The following is a 25,569-nucleotide window of genomic DNA, read 5'->3' as shown; positions in this document are numbered from 1 at the left end:
AGGCCTACTAGGCTTAGGTCTATACAAAAGCAGTGGGTATGAATGCTATGCTAGGAAAATACAGTTAAGATAATGCAACCACTACTGTACTGAGAACAACAAGCCAAGGGCCTCACCTAGAAGACGTTCTCCTCATCCAAGCCCTATAGGGGTCTAACACTTCACCCCTCACCAAACCGCACTTTACACGGCCTTATCAGTGCACAAGCAAGTGCCACCGCTTCATAAAAACACTGACAATTAACTGTCACAACGCTGACTGGATGCTCTGATAACCTTTTGTTTTTCCCCCTGCACAGACGCCATACATGCAATCTCTCTCTCCATTCCTAGAGAAAGGGGGATGTGGTGTGTGTGAAGGGGAGGACAGTGACCTGAAATCTCTTCTCAATGTACTTGGAAGATATTCGCTAAAATCACACAGCAACATGATAGGCCGAACTGAGAAGCAACAATGGGCATTATGTAGACCGAATGGCAGCGGCATTGAATTAGAACAGCCCTGAAACGTGTACAATGCTTTTAAAGGGGAACCGTGCAGTGGGTTTTAGTTTAGCCAACCCATTAACCCGTTAAGCTAGCACATTTTAAGCACAATGTACACGCCTATTCCTCTGTGGAACTCAAAAGTTGAAAAAGAAGGGTCATAGGGTCAATAGTTTAAAAAAATAAATAATAATCACAATAGGAAACACTACCCTCTACTGGAAAATAGATTAAATGATAGTAGGAGTACAGACAGTAGGACAAGGATCAGCAACTAGATTCAGTCGCGGGCCAATTTTTTGTTGAGAGGATGGTCGGGGGGCTGGAACTTAACTACGAATAATTTGTAGACTGCAATTTGATCACAAGAAGCTCAAACAGATATGTTTGACTAAAACATAATCATTTCAAACCTTGCTTACATTTGTATACAATCACACATCTATCGCTCTATTATGCGTGGGAATACTTGGGAACAGATTTCTTAAATTAAAATCACTAGGAGCTGATTTCCTGGTGTTTTTAGTCTTTTATGTCCAACAATGAAAATAAAAAATAATAAAATGTGTTTTTTTGGGGGGGCTCAGAAAACTTGGGGGCCCAAATGAGACCACCGGCCCACGGGCCGCCAGTTGGGGAGCCCTGCAGTAGGAGATAAAAACACAACAGATACAGAACAAACACATCAGAAATTGAGGTTGTTTTAGAACATGGAAATATTTTGAACTGACACCAGAGTTCCAAAGCTTTGAAAAAAGTTCAATGTATTTGAAAGTATTCCAGATATTTTATGTTTTTAGATAAAGCAACAACATAAAACGTCGTCTGACAGTAATTCAGTCGCCTTGCGGTCATTCCTACGTCTTCCCACATGAATCGTCGATCAACCAAACACGCATCTCATCCGTTCCAAAAATACTTTACAGCGACCTAAATGTGTATAATTATATAGACTATTAAATATCAGTTCCCCACATTGTTGTGACATCACCAAAACACTGGATGAAGTTGGTGCCACAAGCTTAGATGCACCGCTTGTACAGTATGTTACTCCACCACATGAGAGCAGTATTGCCCGTTCAGTTTATTGATTTCTCTCTGTAATTGTATTTTAGTTATATTCACTATTCACTCATGCAGCAGTGTCCAAGAACTGTTGAAGCAATAAACATTGGTTTTTAATTCATATAAAACCTAACACATACATGTTATGCATACAACAAAGATCAAACAGACAGCAACACAACACTATGCACAGTCGTTTATTAATTGATTTGCAAAACATCTGACAAAAATAACATTACATAAACACCCATTTATAATGTCTGTTGTAATAGAGAGAGAAAAAAACCATCTTAAAAAGAAAGAAAAAAACCAAAGAACATACATTGCAAGAAATTAGACAAATTACTTTGATAATTGCAGCCATATAACGCTGACATCGACAGGCAGTAATTGATAGCATATTCATACAAATGTACGCATTGTGTTACAAACAATACTGTAAGTGCTTTTGTTGTTTCTGTCGTTCCATCGAATGTGATGTGGTGCAGTGTCTTAAAAACAGGATTATTCATTTAACAAGCGAACATTTTAGAAACAATTCTTAATCAACTCCATTTTCTTGCCAATAAAGACAGCTAAAGTAGAATCACCGTCAGTTGCTAGAATAATAGGTTATTAAGTAGTATTGACCAATCTTTGAAATAAGCCATCTTGAGAAACAATATATTTTTAAAAATTGTTTTAACATACTTGAAAAAGATACTTGGAAAAGTTTGCTTGCTAACTTTCTAATCCTGCTTCACGAAACACTCCAATCTTCAAAAGGTTCCTATAGGCACTCAACTCAGGCCCTGAAGGGCCACAGTGTCTGCTGGTGTCAATACCTATAGCTAATCGCTACTAATTCTGAACTCCTTTCACTCCCTGCATTGTACTCCAAAGTGTCGAGTGAGGAGCACATGGGAGCCAATTCCCCATTTTCTTTGGAATTCTTTGCGAATGCAGGAAACTTTAAGCTACTTTTGAGTTAGCTTCTATCGATTTCATGTGTAGCAAGGTCTACATACACTACCGTTCAAAAGTTTGAGGTCACTTAGAAATGTCCTTGTTTTTGAAAGAAAAGCTATTTTTTTGGTCTATTAAAATAACATCAAATTGATCAGAAATACAGTGTAGACATTGTTAATGTTGTAAATGACTATTGTACCTGGAAACGGCAGATTTTTTATGGAATATCTACATAGGAGTACAGAGGCTCATTATCAGCAACCGTCACTCCTGTGTTCCAATGACACGTTGTGATAGCTAATCCAAGTTTATCATTTTAAAAGGCTAATTGATCATTGTAAAACCCTTTTGCAGTTATGTTTGCACAGCTGACAACTGGGGTGCTGATTAAAGAAGCAATAAAACTGGCCTTCTTTAGACTAGTTGAGTATCTGGAGCATCAGAATTTGTGGGTTCGATTACAGGCTCAAAATGGCCAGAAACAAATAACTTTCTTTTGAAACTTGTCAGTCTATTCTTGTTCTGAGAAATGAAGGCTATTCCATGCGAGAAATTGCCAAGAAACTGAAGATCTAGTACAACGCTGTGTACTACTCCCTTCACAGAACAGCACAAACTGGCTCTAACCAGAATAGAAAGAGAAGTGGGAGGGCCCGGTGCACAACTGAGCAAGAGGACAAGTACATTAGAGTTTGAGAAACAGACGCCTCACAAGTCCTCAACTGGCAGCTTCATTAAATAGTACCCGCAAAACACCAGTCTCAACGTCAACAGTGAAGAGGCGACTCCGGGATGCTGGCCTTTTAGGCAGAGTTGCAAAGAAAAAGCCATATCTCAGACTGGCCAATAAAAATAAAAGATTAAGATGGGCAAAAGAACACAGACACTGGACACAGGAAGTTTGGAAAAAAGTGTTATGGACAGACAAATCTAAGTTTGAGGTGTTCGGATCACAAAGAAGACAATTCGTGAGACTCAGAAAAAATGAAAAGATGCTGGAGGAGTGCTTGATGCCATCTGTCAAGCATGGTGGAGGCTATGTGATGGTCTGGGGGTGCTTTGGCGGTGGTAAAGTGGGAGATTTGTACAGGGTAAAAGGGATCTTGAAGAAGGAAGGCTATCACTCCATTTTGCAATGCCATGCTATACCCTGTGGACGGCGCTTAATTGGAGCCAATTTCGTCACAGGACAATGTCCCAAAGCACAGCTCCAAGCTATGCAAGAACAATTTAGGGAAGAAGCAGTCTGCTTGAATTCTGTCGATAATGGAGTGGCCAGCACAGTCACCGGATCTCAACCATATTGAGCTGTTGTGGGAGCAGCTTGACCGTATGGTACGTAAGAAGTGCCCATCAAGCCAATCCAACTTGTGGGAGGTGCTTCAGGAAGCATGGGGTGAAATCTCTTCAGATTACCTCAACAAATTGACAACTAGAATACCAAAGGTCTACAAGGCTGTAATTGCTGCAAATGGAGGATTCTTTGACGAAAGCAAAGTTTGAAGGACACAATTATTATTTAAATTAAAAATCATTATTTATAACCATGTCAACGTCTTGAACATATTTCCTATTCATTTTGCAACTCATTTCATGGTATGTTTTCATGGAAAACAAGGACATTTCTAAGTGAACCCAAACTTTTGAACGGTAGTGTACCTCCAATAGCTAGCATGACGACTGATTATCAAACTGGCTGATTTTTCTAGACACATTTTGTCTTTTCTTTTTTAAAGTTCTGTTTGAAAACAAACGGTCAAAATTGAGACAGTTAATTGGAAAGATAGTAGGGACCATTGCCAAAAAGTACTCAAAATCAGTACTCAAAGATATTAAAGCAGTTACTCAACATCTTTAATTGGTACTAACTGAGCAATGTCGGGCAGAACAGTTTTTTTTTGCCCGCGCTACAGACGGCTATATAGGTCCACTAATACAGGACTTGTAAAAGCCTACCTTTGTTAAAAAAAATAAAAGTTTTCATAATGTAATTCCGATATTTCAGGGGGTGCTGCAGCACCCCTACTTCCCGCGGCAATGGTAGCTGGCGATTAATATTACACTGATCAATTAAAGCGGTTGAATCAAAGTTTATAAATGGGCATCAACTTCCTCAAATGTCCACATTGTTCAAATAGGAACTTGCCCCATGTGTGCTTTTCTAGAACCAGCTTGTCCAAGCTTCAGACCAACCTAAACTACTCAGCTTTACAAAAACTACACAACACGACACTGTGGCCACCTATGTCCTGGTTAGCATATTTCTGCTGGGTGATACTCAACCGTGCCAATGTTAGTAACAATAACAACATTCCCATCAATCTGTGATGTTCTTGATAAAAGCAGCATTAAATGGATACTGAGGGTTGTCCTCTCAGAACTTTTGCCCTTTCCTGAAAATCTGAAGATCTATATGGAATAGTCTACTCTAAAAAGGTGGGTTGGGGCATAAGAGTGGAGAAAATGAGCTGAGAGAAGGAGGGAAGGAGAGAGAGAAGAGATGGATTGGGGAAAGGGGACAGAGTGAGAGACATCTAGTGAGGGCAAAGACCATTCCAACTGTGCCAAGAGGAGCAGACACTCCAACTCTCCAACCGAAACCATATGACTCATGACCTCTCTATACAGAGGTCACAGTTAAGTCTCTGGCTGCGTTTCATTCCAGGATGTTGCTCCCTCCCTTCTGTCCTTCAATGAAAGCCGAATATGGCGGAAACCAGGTGGAGGTATTTCTTACATACAGCTACCCAGTTGTGTCAGACGTGCGATATGCGAGTGAACTAAGAAAAAAAGGGAGGAAACCACGTATTAGAATGAAACGCAACCCCGGCTAACCCAAACCCAGCCTGGAATCCCATTGGTCAGAATGCAGGCACAATTAAACCACAACCTCTGGTGGGTGTTTGTGCGTTACTTAAAAAAAATGCAATGCTTTTAGTTGAAAAATACTTTACAAAAAAATTTAAAATACCAATGACTTCATTAGCTGTATAGTCTCCCAGTCTGCATGATGACATCTTTGAGGTAATCAAAGTGTTTCATTAGACAGCAATAAATACCAACACATATTACAAAAGTAAAAACAGAGGCAACTGCTTTAATGCTAAAGCATAATCTGTAGCTAAAAGAGGTAGATCATTGTTGTGTACATCCATTGTGGGCACTCCTTTTAAATGTTTGAAGAAGAACAAAATTAAAAATCTACACGTCAAAATCAACGGTACTGTGTATCAATCCCTGTCACATTCAAAACATTTATTGAAAGGCAATCTCACTCGATCGAAACGATTCATAGAATGTTCTTTAAAAAAAAAAAAAAAAAGATTTGCGAGTTCAATTTCTAATCATTTTCCAAAATGGATTTGTAATGGTAATTGCTTTGTACAACCTTAATACATAAGAACTTCAAATATGAGACTGTTAAGCTAGCTGATGCTGGTGTACCATGGGCTGTAATGTCGGCATTCACCCTCTGTTTGACATAGAAAAAGAAACAAGACAAGACATAGCCTACTGTATCAAACTCAACATTTCTAGTTGAATTTCATTTAATAAATGGTTCCTAAAGGTAACTGACAAAATAAAGGAAACGCCAACAAAGTGTCTTAATAGGGCGGTGGGCTGCTACGAGACACCAGAACAGCTTCATTGGGTCCTTGGCATAGATTCTACCAGTGTCTGGAACTCTATTGGAGTGATGCGACACCATTTTTCAACGAGAAATTCTGTTGATGGTGGTGTAAAATGCTGTCTCAGGAGCCGCTCCATAATCTCCCATAAGTGTTCAATTGGGTTGAGATCTGATGACTGAGACACACACACCCTTTAAACACCCTATGCTCCTTAAAGACCCCCCTCTTTCAAAGTCACTAAGATCTTTTCTTCTAGCCATGGTAGCCAAAATAATGGGTAACTGGGCATTTTTATACATGACCCTAAGCACGATGGGATGTTAATTGCTTAACTCATTTAGGAACCACACCCGTGTGGAAGCTCCTGCTTTCAATATACTTTGCATCCCTCATCTGCTCAAGTGTTTCCTTTATTTTGGCAGCTACCTGTATGTTCCAGTTCGGAGTTTGATAAAAATGTCAGAGCTAAAATTGAGACATTCTAAGTCGATGAATGAAAAGGAAGAAATGCTTAATTTGGATTACTGATCAAAAATCTATAGAAAGAAACTTCAGAGTTTGCTTGTCCTAACCATAGGTAATGCTATTGAACAGCTTATTAGGTGAAAAGTCTAAAGTTTATATCAATGGTCATAAAGCCACATTAGGCCTTTTCTTCATCAAGCGTTTTGGGAATATCCCCTCCGGTTGACTGAATATTGAGCAGCTATAACTGTGCAAACCAGATACGAGCGAGAGAGACCTCTCCTTACCCTGTACTTCTTTAAAGGGGAGATTTGTGACAACATCCCGCCCTGTGGCACTTACATGATACCCGAGCCTTATACATACATACCGAAAATCAATACTGTATATCTATATCTCATCAACTGAAAACAATCAACTCTCTTTATGTACACACAGAGGCATGCATGTGGAAAGGAAATTAAAAACCAAAACCGCCCAAAATGCACAAGTCATCTAACAACCGTAACCTCGCAACACACCGTCACCAAACTGACATGAACACGAGTGGTACTGAGTAAAAGGAATCATGTAGCCTATCACCACCTTAATAAAACACATCCCGAGAAAGAGGAACTTGTCAATCAACAGTATGAACTAAAAATATTCCACGAATCATCAGGTGCCTATGTAAGTGAATTCCTAACACTAGGTATTTAGTGTGTTTTGCAAAACAATATCACTTTATACGACTTATATAGCTTATCGATAAAAATCCATTAAAAAGTCATTTTTCTGCAGTCATTCAACGGAACATTTGCTATGGTGGCTGGGAGGGGACATAACAAAATAATGAATGACTGTCAATAAGGGGGAGAGTGATGGAGTAGGCTGTGGTCCACTATCTGACGTCAAATGTTGATGTTTTAAAGCAATGACAAGGTTTAATGTATGCTAAGAACACAATGTTCTGATTACGTTCCTTCAACAGTAGGAAGACAGAGTCCTTGTTCTCCCCCACGTCCTGCAAGAAGACCACAAAATAGCCCTCTCTGTAGCCTATAGTGATGATGTCATAACTAAGTGCCACAGTAGTTTCTGTTTGGCCAATCACGAGTCCAGTTGAAGCAGAAGTGACTCTCGCGTACAGGGACTGAAGGACAGGATGTACAATAGAGCGCCGTCTACCTCGACTCACGCAATCCATTTACCCTCTTTTTGACAATTTCCCCAGATGATATCAGTGTCTTAGCTTCGAGGCCACAGCTATAGGCTGACATAATTGAAACATTCCAGGAAGTCAATGTGTCATGCCCATTAAAACAGAAGGAGATACTATAGGCTCCGGAGAGAAGTAACCCCTAGGTACAGATCTAGGCTCAGCTTCCCCCTTCCCCAATCCTAAACTTAACCATTAGTGGGGGAAATGACCCAAGGTCAGCGTCTAAGGGCAACTTCACCATACACCAAGATCTCGCTATAGCCTCTTCGGCCAGTTTCCGGCACACAGATTAGGCTCAGACTAGTCCTGGATTAAACATGAATTTAATAAAATGTGTCCAGGGAAAGCGGTCCTCAGTGTCCATTCACTTGCTTTACAATATCATATACATGTAGGTCATTTTGAACACTGGAGCCGGTGATATGACATTAAATGTGGTCAACAGGTGCTCCCTAAAAACCTTTAAGGTCTCTGTAGGGTAGCCTTAATAGTTCCTAATAAGGGATTGGAATGAAGTGCTTTACATTGTATGGGTGAACTCACCTAATCCACGCAGCCAATGTGTTGCACACCCTTGGGTGACCTTACACACGGTTCTTGCATGGACAGGGGAATGAAGAGATCGAAAGCATATGAGTTGGTTCTACTTTATACAAGTACAATAGCATATCTGAGCCATAGAAATAAACATATTAGATATATCAATTGTGTATCTACAGCCCAATGAAATCAATAGCTACTAATGAATACGAGCCACATTTCTTTAAACTGGCTTTTTTTGTATTTCTTTCCCTCTATATGGCTTATATTAGAGAGCAGCACTGTATATTCAGCTTGTATAACATCCTTTTTCTCCCAAATGACTAACCAAAGTAAAGGCGCAAACCACGCATCGACGACACAACCTTAGCCAATACGTCAATCAATCACTCACCCACACCCAAAAATATATAGATTAATCTATATATATATATATAAGTAGAAAAGTTTGGAAACACCGACTCATTCCAGGGATTTTCTTTATTTTTACTATTTTCTACATTGTAGAATAATAGTGAAGACATCAAAACTATGAAATAACACATATGGAATCATGTAGTAACCAAAAAAAGTGTTAAACAAATCAAATATATTTTAGATATTAGATTCTTCAAAGTAGCCACCCTTTGCCTTGATGACAGCTTTGCACACTCTTGGCAATCTCTCAACCAGCTTCATGAGGTATTCACTTAGAAAGGATTTCAATTAACAGGTGTGCTTTGTTAAAAGTTAATATGTGGAATTTGGTTGTGAGCCAATCAGTTGTGTTGTGATAAGGTAGGGGTGGAATACAGAAGATAGCCCTATTTGGTAAAAGACCAAGTCCATATTATGGCAAGAACAGCTCAAATAAGCAAAGAGAAATGACAGTCCATCATTACTTTAAGACAAGAACTTTGAAAGTTTCTTCAAGTGCAGTCGCAAAAACCATCAAGGGCTATGATGAAACTAGCTCTCATGAGGACCACCACAGGAAAGGAAGACCTAGAGTTACCTCTGCTGCAGAAGATACGCTCATTAGAGTTAACTGCAGCTCAGATTGCAGCCCAAAATAATGCTTCAAGTAACAGACACATCTCAACATCAACTGTTTAGAGGAGACTGCGTGAAATCAGGCCTTCATTGTCAATTTGCTGCAAAGAAACCACTACCAAAGAACACCAATAAGAAGAGACTTGCTTGGGCCAAGAAAAATGAGCAATGGACATTAGCCCGGTGGAAATCTGTTCTTTGGTCTGATGTGGCCAAATTTGAGATGTTTTATTTCAATCGCTGCGTCTTTGTGAGACGTAGAGTAGGTGAACGGATGATCTACGCATGTGTGGTTCCCACAGTGAAGCATGGAGGAGGAGGTGTGATGGTGTGGGAGTGCTTTGCTGGTGACATTGTCAGTGATTTATTTAGAATTCAGGGCATACTTAACTAGCATGGCTACCACAGAATTGTGCAGTGATACGTCATCCCATCTGGTTTGCGCTTAGGGGACTATCATTTGTATTTCAACAGGACAATGACCCAAAACATACCTCCAAGCTGTGTAAGGGCTATTTGACCAAGGAGAGTGATGGAGTGTTGCATCAGATGACCCGGCCTCCAGAATCACCTGACCTCAACCTAATTGAGATTGGAATGAGTTGGACCACAGAGTGAAGGAAAAGCAGCCAACGAGTGCTCAGCATATGTGGGAACTCATTCAAGACTGTTGGAAAAGCATTCCTCATGAAGTTGGTTGAGAGAATGCCAAGAGTGTGCAAAGCTGTCATCAAGGCAAAGGGTGGCTACTTTGAAGCATCTAACATCTAAAATATATTTTCACTTTTTTGGCTACCACATGATTCCATACGTATGATTTCATAGATTTGATGTCTTAACTATTATTCTACGATGTAGAAAATAGTAAAAATAAAGAAAAACCCTTGAATGAGTAGGTGTGTCCAAACTTTGACTGGTACTGTATATATATATAAGAAAGTTGAGAAAGCATAGTGTTTCAGAGAGAGAAAGTGAGAATAAGTCGTAAAACACGGTCATCAATATCATGTTTGCATATATAATCCAAGAATTTCCTTACTGAGCGTTAGTAGTAGTAATATCTATGTAGCCCTATGTACAGCTGCGGGGTCATTGTATCGATACGTAGTATTTACAGGATGCAGCCACTGGAGGGCTGAGCAGCATACAACACCGGAGGACTCGGACGTGTCAAAAAACTAAACAGAAAACGGTCCATCCGAGTCCTCAAGACATTCTTTTCAAATAAATTCCACTTCCGAGTTGGAAACGAAAGGGGTGATATCTGTGAAGAAGCAGCTTTGAAACACTCCACCTACTAAAAACTGTACATTTGAGGAGAAAAAAATGAACAATTCATGGAATTGTTTTAAGATCCTGTCCAGATAACTTGCATGGTTTGTGGCTATAATACAAAAAGACGTGGACAGTAGAGTAACCGGCCTAACTATGCATTTCCAGTCAGAGTTTGGCATTGTAGCCCTTTAAAAACGGTGGTATAACTTGAACATAGACATATATTAATAGATACGCTTGAGTACAGGTAGCAGTGTTCATGATACATAGAAGTTGTAGCTAAGTCTATTTAGAGCTATCATAATCCCCCCCCCCCCCCCCCAACCTCCGAAAAGAAAGAAACCAACCAACCAGCGCTCTGGCTTGGTTTGATTGACAGCTTGTTTTAGTGACTAAACAGCCACAGCTCCCACACACTATTCCACAACCAAACTATTTCCAGGTTACAGATAATATTCTGTAGGCTGTATGAATCTATTCAGAGTATACACATTTCCTTCATCAAGTCCTAGAAGCTAGTTAGCAAAAGCTAGCACAAATGGTGAGTGTGCACATAAAAGGCATCATGTGGCTACACTAGAAGCTTGGAAGCTTAGAGAGCGTTGACAATACCTTCGGCAGAGGTGAATGACGTGTGTTTTGCGGCGTATACGTACACTCAAACACTTGCCCTTGAGGGAAGCGATTGAGCAGAATAACCGGAGAAAGGATGAGAGAAACACGTGGAAATATTTTGCAGGCACTGTTTTCGCTCCAGTGAGGACCTAGTATCTATTAGCTGTCCACGATTGAAATGTTATCATGCATTTTGAAGGTTCTATGCTGTGTGTATTTCTGAATACAAAAACTGAGAGGTGAAAATCAGAGGTAGCTCCAACATATTGGCTAACTGTACAAGTGAGTGAGTGTCCTTACGTGTGTGTGTATGTGTGTGATCATACGTATGAGTGATCATACACCGCCATGCATAAAAGCAGCACTTGCATGACACACACACAAAAAGCACACGGTGTACTGTATATACCGGCACACAAGACGCAATACTGTTTGGCAATATACTGTCTCTTAAATACCAAGGTAAGCGTACATGGCAAATATTGGCAGAAGTTCCATGTATGTATGGTTCTGAAGTAAATTCCATTGTTTGTATCATTCGCTCCCCATCGCTTTGCATGTTCCAGTCAACAGCTCCTCAGGTACCCAGTCCCAGACCTGACCTACCGAAGCTCCTCACGCACACATACACACGGCAGGCGACTTTCTAACACACACACACACACACACACACACACACACACACACACACACACACACACACACACACACACACACACACACACACACACACACACACACACACACACACACACACACACACACACACACTTCTATTACCCCCACCCCCCCTCCCCCCTCCCTCACAACACACACGCGCACCTTCACTCACACACTTACATTCACACCATCCACAGTCCGTCTAACCACATTCCTATAGCTCCCACCTCGTACTCTCCTCCCACCTCTCCTATGACCTTTCGTCCACCTCATCCACCTCCATCAAAGGTCACCAAAAAGTGTTAATTTAGGAGACCTCGCTGCCGAACACCTCCAGCACCAGCGGAGTCAGCTGCATGCTGTGCTCGGGCTGGAAGGACAGCGAGCGGTACTGCTTGGAGTGCTCCTCGTTCAGGCTGCGCAGGTCCGCCAGCTTCTGGATCATCTTGGCGTACACGAGGCGGCCGCCCGGGTGGTGCAGCTGGATGTAGGCCTGCAGCGTCTCCGACAGACGGTCCTGCAGGGTCTCGATGCGCCCGTGGTCCTGCACGCCCGGACGGTCTGGAGAGGAGAGAAAGGAGGGAGAGGGGCAAGGAGACACGGAACGGTAAGACTTTTAAAGGGCTTCTTCATATTCATTATCTCCTGCACCAAACCAGACAGTGTGTACACGTGAAGGGAGGGGGAAGACATGGCTGGTAAGACTTTAAAGAGGCTATACAGAACTTTTGCCTCAGAGAGGTGCTCTTGAGCCAAAATGAGTACGCTAAATGTCCAGAAATAAAGTCCAGAAATGACCTTATTGTATGAAAAGGGGCACACCTCCCCACAGGCATGAACAAAAGCTTATGTTAGCCTAACATCAGCCTAAAACTAAGCATATTTGTGGTTTCATGCGAAAATAAATAAATTAGGCTAATATTATATAATGTACAAACACGCTTGCATGTATATTTTAGCCTACAGTAAACTAGGAAATCTACACTGACTGTACAAAACATTAAGAACACCTGCTCTTTCCATGACATAGACTGACCAGGTGAATCCAGGTGAAAGCTAGAATCCCTTATTAATGTCACTTGTTGATGAAGGGGAGGAGACCGGTTAAAGAAGGATTTTTAAGCCTCAAGGCATGCGTGCCATTCAGAGGGTGAAAAGGCAAGACAAAATATTTAAGTAGCTTTGAACGGCGTATGGTCGTAGGTGCCTTGGACCTGTTTGAGTGTGTCAAGAACTACAACACTACTGGGTTTTTCACGCTCAACAGTTTCCTGTGTGTATCAAGAATGGTCCACCACCCAAAGGACATCCAGCAAACTTGACCCAAATTGATGCTGTTCTGAGGGCAAAAGGGGGTGAAAATCAATATTTGTAAGCTGTTCCTAATGTTTTTGTATACTCAGTGTATATACAGACACTAAGGAATTCATGAGACAAGAAATTGATTCATATTAATGTACAAATACAGGCACGTAGTGCATGCACGTACAGTGCATTCAGAAAGTATTCAGACCGCTTGACTTTTTCCATATTTTGATACGTTACAGCCTTATTCTAAAATGGATTTAAAAAAATTATAATCACACATAATACCCCATAATGACAAAGCAAAAACAGGTTTTTACACATTTTTGCAAATGTAAAATGTAAATATCACATTTACATAAGTATTCAGACCCCTTACTCAGTACTTGAAGCACCTTTGGCAGCGATTACAGCCAGATTACAGTGTCTTCTTGGGTATGACGCTACAAGCTTGGCACACCTGTATTTGGGGAGTTTCTCCCATTCTTCTCCGTAGATCCTCTCAAGCTCTGTCAGGTTGGATGGGAGTGTCGTTACACAGCTTTTTTCAGGTTTCTCCAGAGATGTTTGATCGGGTTCAAGTCCAGGTTCTGGCTGGGCCACTCAAGGTCATTCAAAGCCACTCCTACGTTGTCTTGGCTGTGTGCTTAGGGTCATTGTCCTGTTGGAAGGTGAACCTTCGCCCCAGTCTGAGCGCTCTGGAGCAGGTTTTCATCAAGGATCTCTCTGTACTTCGCCTCCGTTCATCTTTCCCGAGATCCTGACTTGTCTCCCAGTACCTGCCACCACCATGCTTCACCGTAGGGATGGTGCCAGATTTACTCCAGACGTGACACTTGACATTCAAGTCAAAGAGTTCAATCTTGGTTTCATCAGACCAGAGAATCTTGTTTCTCATGGTCTTCAAGGACATTAGCTGCCTTTCGGCAAACTCCAAGTGGGCTGTCATGTGCCTTTTACTGAGGAGTGGCTTCCGTCTGGCCACTTTACCATAAAGGCCTGATTGGTGGAGTGCTGCAGAGATGGTTGTCCTTCTCCCATCTCCCCAGAGGAACTCTAGAGCTCTGTCAGAGTGATCATCGGGTTCTTGGTCACCTCCCTGACCAAGGCCCTTCTCCCCCGATTGCTCAGTTTGGCCGGGCGGCCAGCTCTAGGAAGAGTCTTGGTGGTTTGAAACTTCTTCCATTTAAGAATGATGGAGGCTACTGTGCTCTCGGGGACCTTCAATTCCTTTGACCTCATGACTTGGTTTCTGCTCTGACATGCACTGTCAACTGTGGGACCTTATGGAGACAAGTGCGTGCCTTTCCAAATCATGTCCAATCAATTGAATTTACCAAAGATGGACTCCAATCAAGTTGTAGAATCATCTCAACGATGATCAATGGAAATAGGATGCACCTGAGCTCAATTTTGAGTCTTATAGGAACGGGTCTGAATACTTATGTAAATAATATTTCTGTTTTTATTTGTAAGAAATGTACAAACATTTCTAACCACCTGTTATCGCTTTGTCATTATGGCATATTGTGTGTAGATTGATGAGGGAAACAATTGATTTAATCCATTTCAGAATAAGGCTGTAACGTAACAAAATGTGGAAAAAGTCAAGGGGTCTGAATACTTTCCGAATGCACTGTATATGCACATGTTATCGTCAACCTCACTGACGAAAATGTACAAAATATACACACATGCACAGGTGTGTGAACTTCAGCACAAAGACACACAACCCCCCCCCCCCACACAAGCTAACTGATCCTCACAAAAACAAGCAGACTCACATAAACAATTCATGACAGACACACACACACTACACACACCCAGTGTCAGCGTGTACCTGGGGAGAGTAGGCAGATGGCCATGAGCAGCACGTGTTCCTCCTCGTGGAGGTTGAGTTTCTTCAGGCCAACCTGGAATTTGACCAGAGGCTCCAGCAGCTCCAGAGTGTGGCCCGCTGCAGGAGACAACACACACACACACACACACACACACACACACACACACACACACACACACACACACACACACACACACACACACACACACACACACACACACACACACACACACACACACACACACACACACACACACACACACACACACACACACACACACACATCGTCAATCAGATCAGATAACAATCACGATATACAGTACCAGTCAAACGTTTGGACACACCTACTCATTCAAAGGTTTTTATTTTTATTAAGAGTGTGCAAAGCTGTCATCAAGGCAAAAGGGTGGCTACTTTGAAGAATCTCAAATATAAAATATATTTGGATTTGTTTAACACTTTTTTGGTTCCGTATGTGTTTTTTCATAGTTTTGATGTCTTCACTATTATTATACTGTTATTCTGCAATGTATAAAATAGTAAAAATAGAGAAACACCCTTGAATGAGTAGGTTTGTCCAAACTTTTGACTGGTACTGTATCTCTCATTATATTGTTTGCCTAACACTAAGGATTTGTGTGGTTTTGTGAGATAAGAAATGGATTTAGATTTATATAATTTATGTGATATATTATACAGTATATCTACACTGAACAAAAAAATATAAACGCAACATGTAAAGTGTTGGTCCCATGTTTCATGAACTGAAATAAAATGTCTTTAAAATGTTGTGCACAGATTTGTTTACATCCCTGCTAGTGAGCATTTCTCATTTGCTAAGATAATCCATCCACCTGACAGGTGTAGCATATCAAGAAGCTGATTAAACAGCATGATCATTACACAGGTGCACCTTGTGCGGGGGACAATAAAAGGCCACTATAAAATGTGACGTTTTCTCACACAGCACAATGCCACAGATGTCTCAAGTATTGAGGGAGCATGCAATTGGCATGCTGACTGCAGGAATGTCTACTAGAGCTGCTGTCAGAATGTTAATTTCTCTACCATAAGCCAAGTCCAATGTAGTTTTAGAGAATTTGGCAGTACGTCCAACCGGCCCCTCAACTGCAGACCACATGTAACCACGCAAGCCCAGGACCTCCACATCCGGCCTCTTAACAAGCGGGATCGTATGAGACCAGCCACATGGACAGCTGATGAAACCGTGGGCTTGCTTAAGCGAAGGATTTCTGCACAAACTGTCAGAAACTCATCTGCATGCTCGTCATCCCCACCAGGGTCTTGAGCAGACTGCAGTTCGGCGTCGTAACCGACTTTAATAGGCAAATGCTCATCTTCGATGGCCACTGGCACGCTAGAGAAGTGTGCTCTTCACAGATTTATTCCTGTTTCAATTGTACTGGGCAGATGGCAGTCAGTGTGTATGGTGTCGTGTGGGCGACCGGTTTGCTGATGTCAACGTTTTGAATAGAGTGCGGTAGGGTTATGGTATGGGCATGAATAAGCTACTGACAACAAACACAATTGCATTTTATTGATGGCAATTTGAATGCACAGAGGTACTGTGACGAGATCCGGAGGCACATTGTTGTGCCATTAATCCGCTGCCATCACTTCATGTTTCAGCATGATAACACACAGCTTCATGGAGCTGAAAATGTCCCAGTTCTTCCATGGCCTGCACCAGATATGTCACCCATTGAGCATGTTTGGGATGCTCTGGATCGACGTGTACGACAACGTGTTACAGTTCTCATCAATATGCGGCAACTTCGCACGTCCATTGGAGAGAAGTGGAACAACAATTCCACAGGCCACACTCAACAGCCTGTTCAACTCTAAACGAAGGAGGCAAATGGTGGTCACACCAGATACTGACTGGTTTTCTGATCCGCACCCCTACCTTTTATTTAAGGTATCTGTGACCAACAGATGCATATCTGTATTCCCAGTCATGTGGAATCCATAGACTAGGGCCTAATGAATGTATTTCAATTGACTGATTTCCTTATATGAACTGTAACTCAGTAAAACCTTTGAAATTGTTGCATGTTGCGTTTATATTTTTGTTCATTGTATGTCTCTTATTCATTCTAATTTAAAAGGCCAAACTGATCCTAGTTTAGCGCTCCTAGATTACAAGGGCCCAGATAACAAAGAACTGTTGATTATGGTTTCCCTAACACTCCTCTCAATGCCATTTTCAAAGATGTATGGGTTCACTTCCAATTATTGATCTTACGGCTTTCATATGGTTTCCCTAACACTAAGGATTTGTGTGGTTTCATGAGATAAGAAATGGATTATCGTTGTAGACGGAAACGTATAGTTCACCTCAGTTCACTTTAGTTAGGTGTTAAATGCAACTACATGTCTCCTGGCTGTCTGCTTTGGATCATGACAAAAGGAAAATGAGAAAAAAGCAAGTTGCCAACTTCACAACCAAAAAGTATACTTATGTGTTATCAATTGTTTAATTAATTGTTAGTTATTCATTATCTCTATTTACTTCTATTGAATAACACTGCAGCTGGTTAACAATCATAGCCTGCTTATTCAAATCGCCTTGTAACAAAGGAGAATGGAGTGTCGCTAGACAAAAGCTGACAAAGTAACTAGCTACGGAACAACAACAACAGCATCATTTGGAGTGAAAATAAAATGGGTACAACGCTTGTTTTCAGGAAAAGTCTGGCTAATTTGCTGTCGAGCCTGACTAAAACTCCAATTGACTGGTCAGCCACAGAGATGCCATGGCTAACTTGGGTTTGTCTTCTAGAACAAAACCAAATTCGTTCTGTGAGAGACCAGACGCTTTGTGAGCGTGTCTTGGCCTAGAGTGACATTCTTCGGTCGATCTGTTAAAATACCAGAGGCTTGTTTGAAAGGCAAATGAATGCCGTGCCTTGAGGGTCTGCGGATTGGTGTACGGTGTGTGTGAGAGTACGTGCTTATAGGTACACGTGCCAAAGTGTGTTACACTCCATTTCAGCTGTCCTGGCGGAACTGACACACAGTCATGATAGGAAGGCCACGGGACATGGTACTGGAGAGTATATTGGAGTGTGTATCTGTGTGTGTTGTGCCTGCACAAATGGAGTGCATTTTTGTTACCCTTTCTCGCTCACCTTCAGTGGCAGCAATGGTTGTCAAGTGAGTGTGTGTGAGTGTGGTAAAGTGGTGTCCGCCACCGTTTCAGAACATGTCCTCTAAGCCGAAATGACTGGTGTTTGTGTGTGTGCTCGTGCCATCGTTGACAGAGTAGAATGGTTTTGACTGCACATTTTGTCTGTGTCGATCTCAAGGTCTCAAGGTCTGCACACACATACATGTGTGTGCTAGCCTGCCTCGGTCTCGTACCTTTAGTGACGTCGTTGACGCAGTACTTGAAGTCGGGCCCTCCGCAGCTCCAGGACATGTCCTCCAGGTTGAAGGACTGGTTGGAGCGCAGCATTATCACCTCGATGGCACTCGACTTGAGCAAGGCAATCTGGTCCTCAGCCGTCAGCTCCCTGGAAGGATGACAACCAGGGGTGTGTTCATTAGTGCGCAGCGCGGAAAAAAAGATTTTGCAGCGGGAAACAGAAACGAGCCTTTCTGTCGCTCCAGTCGCACAGTGGGCTAATGGTCCGACAGGGGTTAAGTTAAAAGGCTGGGGTCTCGCTATAGATCTAGATCTCGCTATAGTGGGTAAATAGTGGAAGGATCTGGTAACACTTTAGGTAGATGGGGCACAAGATGGCTATTGGCTATTCTTAACACCTTTATAAACTCCACTCACAAGTGGTGATAGAAGGAAGTTCATGTCATGTTCATGTAGGCGGTTTTGCAACCCTGTCATTGAGTTACCAAAGATGTATACCCATTAGTCTGAGCAGTTGTGTTGTGCAATCGAGATAAATAATTGTCTAGAGTTGTAAGGCGCTGTATCGCACGCACGCACGCACGCACGCACGCACACACACACACACAGACAGAGGGAATAATGACATCCAGGAAAGACAGGCCCCTTTCCATGACCTCCATGACACTGAGCGATGGCCTCTGTTGGCAAACTCGACATGCACCAACAGGAGCAAACACTGTACGACAACAGGCCTTGTGTTGTCGGGTGAAAAAACAACAACCCGACATGCCATATCTGTCACGGCAGAAGTTAAGAGTTTCCGCAGGAACTCCTATGTCATATCCGTCACAAACTCTGTCATATCCGTCATGGCAGGTGTTACGAGTTTCCCCAGAAACGTGTATATCCATCATGGCTAATGAGCTGCGATCAGTAGATATTATAGCCCCTGAGGGGAAAAATGAAGTTGTGTAGAATTTAATTGAACATGTTATTTATTTTGAGGATTTGTTTGTATTCTTTGTACTATTTCAGGGTAAACGTACTGAAGACCCCCGAGTTCTTTTACTGACGCAATGTGACCTTCGACCTAATCAACCAATCACATCTTTAGTGTGATGTTAAAGGTGCAAGCTGTCATTTCGACAGCCTGTCCCTGCCGCTAGGCTTGCTTTAAGCTGAGGGACGGGGCTTGAGAAAGAACCACTCTCAAATAGATAAACGGCGCTATGGATGCAAGAACTAGTTTTCAACATATCGAAGCCGTACTGTTTGTATAGCTTGTTAACAAAGACTCAAAAGACAGCAAAAACATGTGAGTAATACAACCTTCGATTCAGTTGTAGTAAGACATTCATAATGTGTATTATAGTCTTCGAGAAGCAATGGCTTTGTAACATTAATTGTAGCGCAGTGACAAGCCTTTAAGCTCAAAGCTCTTCTTGGGTCAGAAGACAGCTTACGTGATCATTACTAACAATGCCCGTTACTGTGTCCTCGACCTCACTTTACTCTGCCACCCGGGGGAGGGGGGTGAAGACAGAATGTACACAGTGACGACCACACACACGCCTAAGGTTACTGTGACGACAGCCACTCGCGTCATGTGTAGGACAGATATCAGATGCTGATAACAAAAGATAACAGAAATAATTGCATGTGTAGGCACACTTGTCCTTGTTTGTAGGAACACAGAACACTTAAACGAGTAAACACACAAACAAAGGCTTTGTTCACATTCATGCCGCGTAGAGTTAAATAGATTTTCATTTTCATCATGCTTTAACTCATATTGGATGTGCACATATACACATTGTTTTTCTGTGCACATTGTAGGAACACACACAAACACACGAACGCACACAATCTCTCTCTCTCCAAAAAACGAGCACACAATGTAAAGTACAACCCCTCCCTCCACACACACACACACATTTACCCCCCCTTGCTATCCCCTCATCCCCTACCTAATCCACCCACCCACCCCTCTTACCCCACTCAGCCCTCCACCCACCTGAAGCCAGGGATCATCTTGGCGAAGCCAATGACCTTTTGGATGCTGTAGCTGACCAGGTCGGCCAGGTGGGGCAGCATGGAGAGCTTGGAGCCGTCGTCGTCGGAGTCCGGGCTGCCCCCCTGCTCCTGGTACATCATCAGCAGGTTACTGAAGTTCATCAGCTTAGTGTCCACTGACTCTATATGGAGGGAGGTTGGAGGAGAAGGGGTGGGAGAGAGATTAGATGAGTTAAAAACTCTTCGGAGAAAAACAACATTCCCATCAGATTCTGCTGATGAAGGGAAAGAGGACACGGAGAGAGTGACAGAGAAAGAGTGAAAACATGAAAACACAAGAAAGAAGCATAACGTCTACGTCAGTCAGATAAAAAAAAAACGTGGAGACTGTGGTAAACCACACACACACACTCGCACGTACACACACACATGCGCAACACACACACACACACCCACCCACTCACATGTAAATCGAATGAATGACTCAACACAGAGCGAGGTTTGTTCATTGAGGAATGGAACACAGTGACCATCAGAAAACAGCTTAGATAAGAGTAAGAGAGAGAGAAACAGAAGTAGAGTGACAGACAAAAAGAGATACAACAAAAAGATGATCGAGAAACAGAGTAGAGATACAGTTGAAGTCGGAAGTTTACATACACCTTAGCCAAATACATATAAACTCAGTTTTTCACAATTCCTGACATTTAATCCTAGTAAAAATGTCCTGTCTTAGGTCAATTAGGATCACCACTTTATTTTAAGAATGTGAAATGTCAGAATAATAGCAGAGAGAATTATTTATTTCAGCTTTTGTTTCTTTCATCATATTCCCAGTGGGTCAGAAGTTTACATACACTCAATTAGTATTTGGTAGCATTGCCTTTATATTGTTTAACTTGGGTCAAACGTTTCAGGCAGCCTTCCACAAGCTTCCCACAATAAGTTGGGTGAATTTTGGCCCATTCCTCCTGACAGAGCTGGTGTAACTGAGTCAGGTTTGTAGGCCTCCTTGCTCACACACGCTTTTTCAGTTCTGCCCACAAATTGTCTATAGGATTGAGGTCAGGGCTTTGTGATGGCCACTCCAATACCCTGACTTTGTTGTGCTTAAGCCATTTTGCCACAACTTTGGAAGTATGCTTGGGGTCATTGTCCATTTGGAAGACCCATTTGCGACCAAGCTTTAACTTCCTGACTGATGTCTTGAGATGTTGCTTCAATATATCCACAATTTTCCTCCTCATGATGCCAGCTATTTTGTGAAGTGCACCAGTCCCTCTTGCAGCAAAGCACCCCCACAACATGATGCTGCCACCCCCATGCTTCACGGTTGGGATGGTGTTCTTCGGCTTGCAAGCATTCCCATTTTTCCTCCAAACATAACGATGGTCATTATGGCCAAACAGTTCTATTTTTGTTTCGTCAGACCAGAGGACATTTCTCCAAAAAGTACGATCTTTGTCCCCATGTGCAGACTATTTGCATTGACCCCCCCCCCCCCTTTTACACCGCGGCTACTCTCTGTTGTTATCATCTATGCATAGTTACTTTAATAATTCTACCTATATGTACATATTACCTCAATTACCTAGACTAACCGGTGTCCCCGCACATTGACTCTATTTTACTGCTGCTCTTTAAGTACTTGTTACTTTTATTTATTATTCTTATTTGTACTGCATTGTTGGTTAGGGCTCGTAAGTAAGCATTTCACTGTATTCAGTGCATATGACAAAGAAAATTTGATTTGATTTACTGTTTTTGAAGCCAGGGAACGCAGGCTGTGAGGGCCATGTCCCTCTGTGAGTTCATTTCATTATGAGCGGATGTGTTAATGGGAGACTGTGGTCTGAAGGTCTACAGGGTGTCCTGAGAAACCCCTGAAGATTCTGAGTAAAACCGCATGAGGGATTGACACACACACACACACACACACACACACACACACACACACACACACACACACACACACACACACACACACACACACACACACACACACACACACACACACACACACACACACACACAGGAGTGAGCTCCCACACAAACACACAGGAATCAATCACTGATGACAACTAACACCAATTGTGTGATCTGCACCATCTCCCTCTCTGTGTGTCCGCTTCACCATCTGATTCTGAATTGCTCACCTTTTCCCATTTTTTTCTCTGTGTGTGTGTGTGTGTGTGTGTGTGTGTGTGTGTGTGTGTGTGTGTGTGTGTGTGTGTGTGTGTGTGTGTGTGTGCATGTCTAACGGAAGTAAGAATGTGCTGTAAGCTCACTCCACAGCTAGCTTGAAATGCTCCCAATGGTGCTATCGAAAATATTATTTTTCTATAGCACAACTGTTTGCCATCACGTGTTTGCCATCAGAGGATCACAGGTTCAAGCCCAGTAAGGGGACAGGGACAGTGGAGGAAGCGAAGCTGTTAGAAGCACACTGACGTGTGTTTACCTGGAGAGTGGCTGAAGGAGTCAGATGAGGCATCAGATAGAGAGTGGAGAGAGGCAGCTCTGCTGGCACTGCGTGTCACTGGGCCTTCTCGGACCGGAGGCTAAAGGAAAACACACAAACCATTTAGTATACATTTTTACATGAATATAAAAACAAAACCACAATCCTGGCATTGCAAGCGCCATGCTCTACCAACTAAGGCTGACCGTAATTAGTCGACTGGTCGATTGTTTGGTGGATAAGCTGTTGGTCAACCAAGATTTTAAGTCGAGCAGTAGCATATATACAGTGGGGAGAACAAGTATTTGATACACTGACAATTTTGCAGGTTTTCCTACTTACAAAGCATGTAGAGGTCTGTAATTTTTATCATAGGTACACTTCAACTGTGAGAGAAGGAATCTAAAACAAAAATCCAGAAAATCACATTGTATGATTTTTAAGTAATTAATTTGCATTTTATTGCATGACATAAGTATTTGATACATCAGAAAAGCAGAACTGAATATTTGGTACAGAAACCTTAGTTTGCAATTACAGAGATCATACGTTTCCTGTAGGTCTTGACCAGGTTTGTACACACTGCAGCAGGGATTTTGGCCCACTCCTCCATACAGACCTTCTCCAGATCCTTCAGGTTTCGGGGCTGTCGCTGGGCAATACGGACTTTCGGCTCCCTCCAAAGATTTTCTATTGGGTTCAGGTCTGGAGACTGGCTAGGCCACTCCAGGACCTTGAGATGCTTCTTACGGAGCCACTCCTTAGTTGCCCTGGCTGTGTGTTTCGGGTCGTTGTCATGCTGGAAGACCCAGCCACGACCCATCTTCAATGCTCTTACTGAGGGAAGGAGGTTGTTGGTCAAGATCTCGCGATACATGGCCCCATCCATCCTCCCCTCAATACGGTGCAGTCGTCCTGTCCCCTTTGCAGAAAAGCATCCCCAAAGAATGATGTTTCCACCTCCATGCTTCACGGTTGGGATGGTGTTCTTGGGGTTGTACTCATCCTTCTATTCCTCCAAACACGGCGAGTGGAGTTTAGAGCAAAAAGCTCTATTTTTGTCTCATCAGACCACATGACCTTCTCCCATTCCTCCTCTGGATCATCCAGATGGTCATTGGCAAACTTCAGACGGGCCTGGACATGCGCTGGCTTGAGCAGGGGGACCTTGCGTGCGCTGCAGGATTTTAATCCATGACGGCGTAGTGTGTTACTAATGGTTTTCTTTGAGACTGTGGTCCCAGCTCTCTTCAGGTCATTGACCAGGTCCTGCCGTGTAGTTCTGGGCTGATCCCTCACATTCCTCATGATCATTGATGCCCCACGAGGTGAGATCTTGCATGGAGCCCCAGACCGAGGGTGATTGACCGTCATCTTGAACTTCTTCCATTTTCTAATAATTGTGCCAACAGTTGTTGCCTTCTCACCAAGCTGCTTGGTTATTGTCCTGTAGCCCATCCCAGCCTTGTACAGGTCTACAATTTATCCCTGATGTCCTTACACAGCTCTCTGGTCTTGGCCATTGTGGAGAGGTTGGAGTCTGTCTGATTGAGTGTGTGGACAGGTGTCTTTTATACAGGTAACGAGTTCAAACAGGTGCAGTTAATACAGGTAATGAGTGGAGAACAGGAGGGCTTCTTAAAGAAAAACTAACAGGTCTGTGAGAGCCGGAATTCTTACTGGTTGGTAGGTGATCAAATACTTATGTCATGCAATAAAATGCAAATTAATTACTTAAAAATCATACAATGTGATTTTCTGGATTTTTGTTTTAGATTCCGTCTCTCACAGTTGAAGTGTACCTATGATAAAAATGACAGACCTCTACATGCTTTGTAAGTAGGAAAACCTGCAAAATCGGCAGTGTATCAAATACTTGTTCTCCCCACTGTATATACAGTGCATTCGGAAAGTAATCAGACCCCTTCCCTTTTTCACATAAGTATTCAGACCCTTTGCTATGAGACTCAAAATTGAGCTCACGTGTATCCTGTTTTCATTGATCATCCTTGAGATGTTTCTACAACTTGGAGTCCACCTATGGTAAATTCAATTGATTGGACATGATTTGGAAAGGCACACATCTGTCTATATAAGGTCCCACAGTTGAAAGTGCATGTCAAGAGCAAAAACCAAGCCATGAAGTCGAAGGAATTGCCGCAGATTGTGTTGAGGCACAGATCTGGGGAAGGGTAGCAAAACCTTTCTGCAGCATTAAAGGTCCCCAAGAACACAGTGGCCTCCATCATTCTTAATTGGAAGAAGTTTGGAACCACCAAGACCCTTCCTAGAGCTGGCCGCCCAGCCAAACTGAGCAATCGGGGGAGAAGTGCCTTGGTCAGGGAGGTGACCACAAGAACACGATGGTCACTCTGACAGAGCTCTAGGGTTCCTCTGTGGAGATGAGAGAACCTTCCAGAAGGACAACCATCTCTGCAGCACTCCACCAATCAGGCCTTTATGGTAGAGTGGCCAGACGGAAGCCACTCCTCAGTAAAAGGCACATGACAGCCCGCTTGGAGTTAGCCAAAAGGCACTTAAACAAGATTCTCTGATCTGATAAAACCAAGATTGAACTTCTGAGCGTCACGTCTGGAGGAAACCTGGCACCATCCCTACAGGGAAGCATGCTGGTGGCAGCATCATGCTGTGGGGATGTTT

General features: G+C 42.6%; 1 protein-coding gene across 3 annotated transcripts in view; it reads right to left on the bottom strand.

Moving 5' to 3' along the window:
* Positions 1-1,732: 1,732 nt before the first annotated feature.
* The window catches only part of LOC139564866 (vitamin D3 receptor B), a 69,910-nt gene continuing 46,073 nt past the window's right edge, over positions 1,733-25,569 (bottom strand). For 2 of the 3 annotated variants that reach the window (XM_071384714.1, XM_071384706.1), the window contains exons 6-11: positions 22,909-23,008; positions 20,449-20,629; positions 18,449-18,600; positions 15,065-15,181; positions 12,236-12,480; positions 1,733-5,279 (exon numbers count right to left, since the gene is read on the bottom strand). In XM_071384714.1, the coding sequence (XP_071240815.1) occupies positions 5,256-5,279; positions 12,236-12,480; positions 15,065-15,181; positions 18,449-18,600; positions 20,449-20,629; positions 22,909-23,008 (819 nt within the window). In that variant the 3' untranslated portion in view covers positions 1,733-5,255. Of the gene's footprint in view, positions 12,481-15,064; positions 15,182-18,448; positions 18,601-20,448; positions 20,630-22,908; positions 23,009-25,569 lie in introns of all 3 variants that reach the window. The other variant, XM_071384722.1, reaches the window with a different exon arrangement.

The sequence above is a fragment of the Salvelinus alpinus genome, chromosome 2, assembly GCF_045679555.1.
Source record: "Salvelinus alpinus chromosome 2, SLU_Salpinus.1, whole genome shotgun sequence".
Classification (NCBI taxonomy): Eukaryota; Metazoa; Chordata; class Actinopteri; order Salmoniformes; family Salmonidae; genus Salvelinus; species Salvelinus alpinus.
The sequence above is the reverse complement of the archived record's forward strand: the minus strand, read 5'-3'. Positions and strand labels throughout refer to the sequence as shown.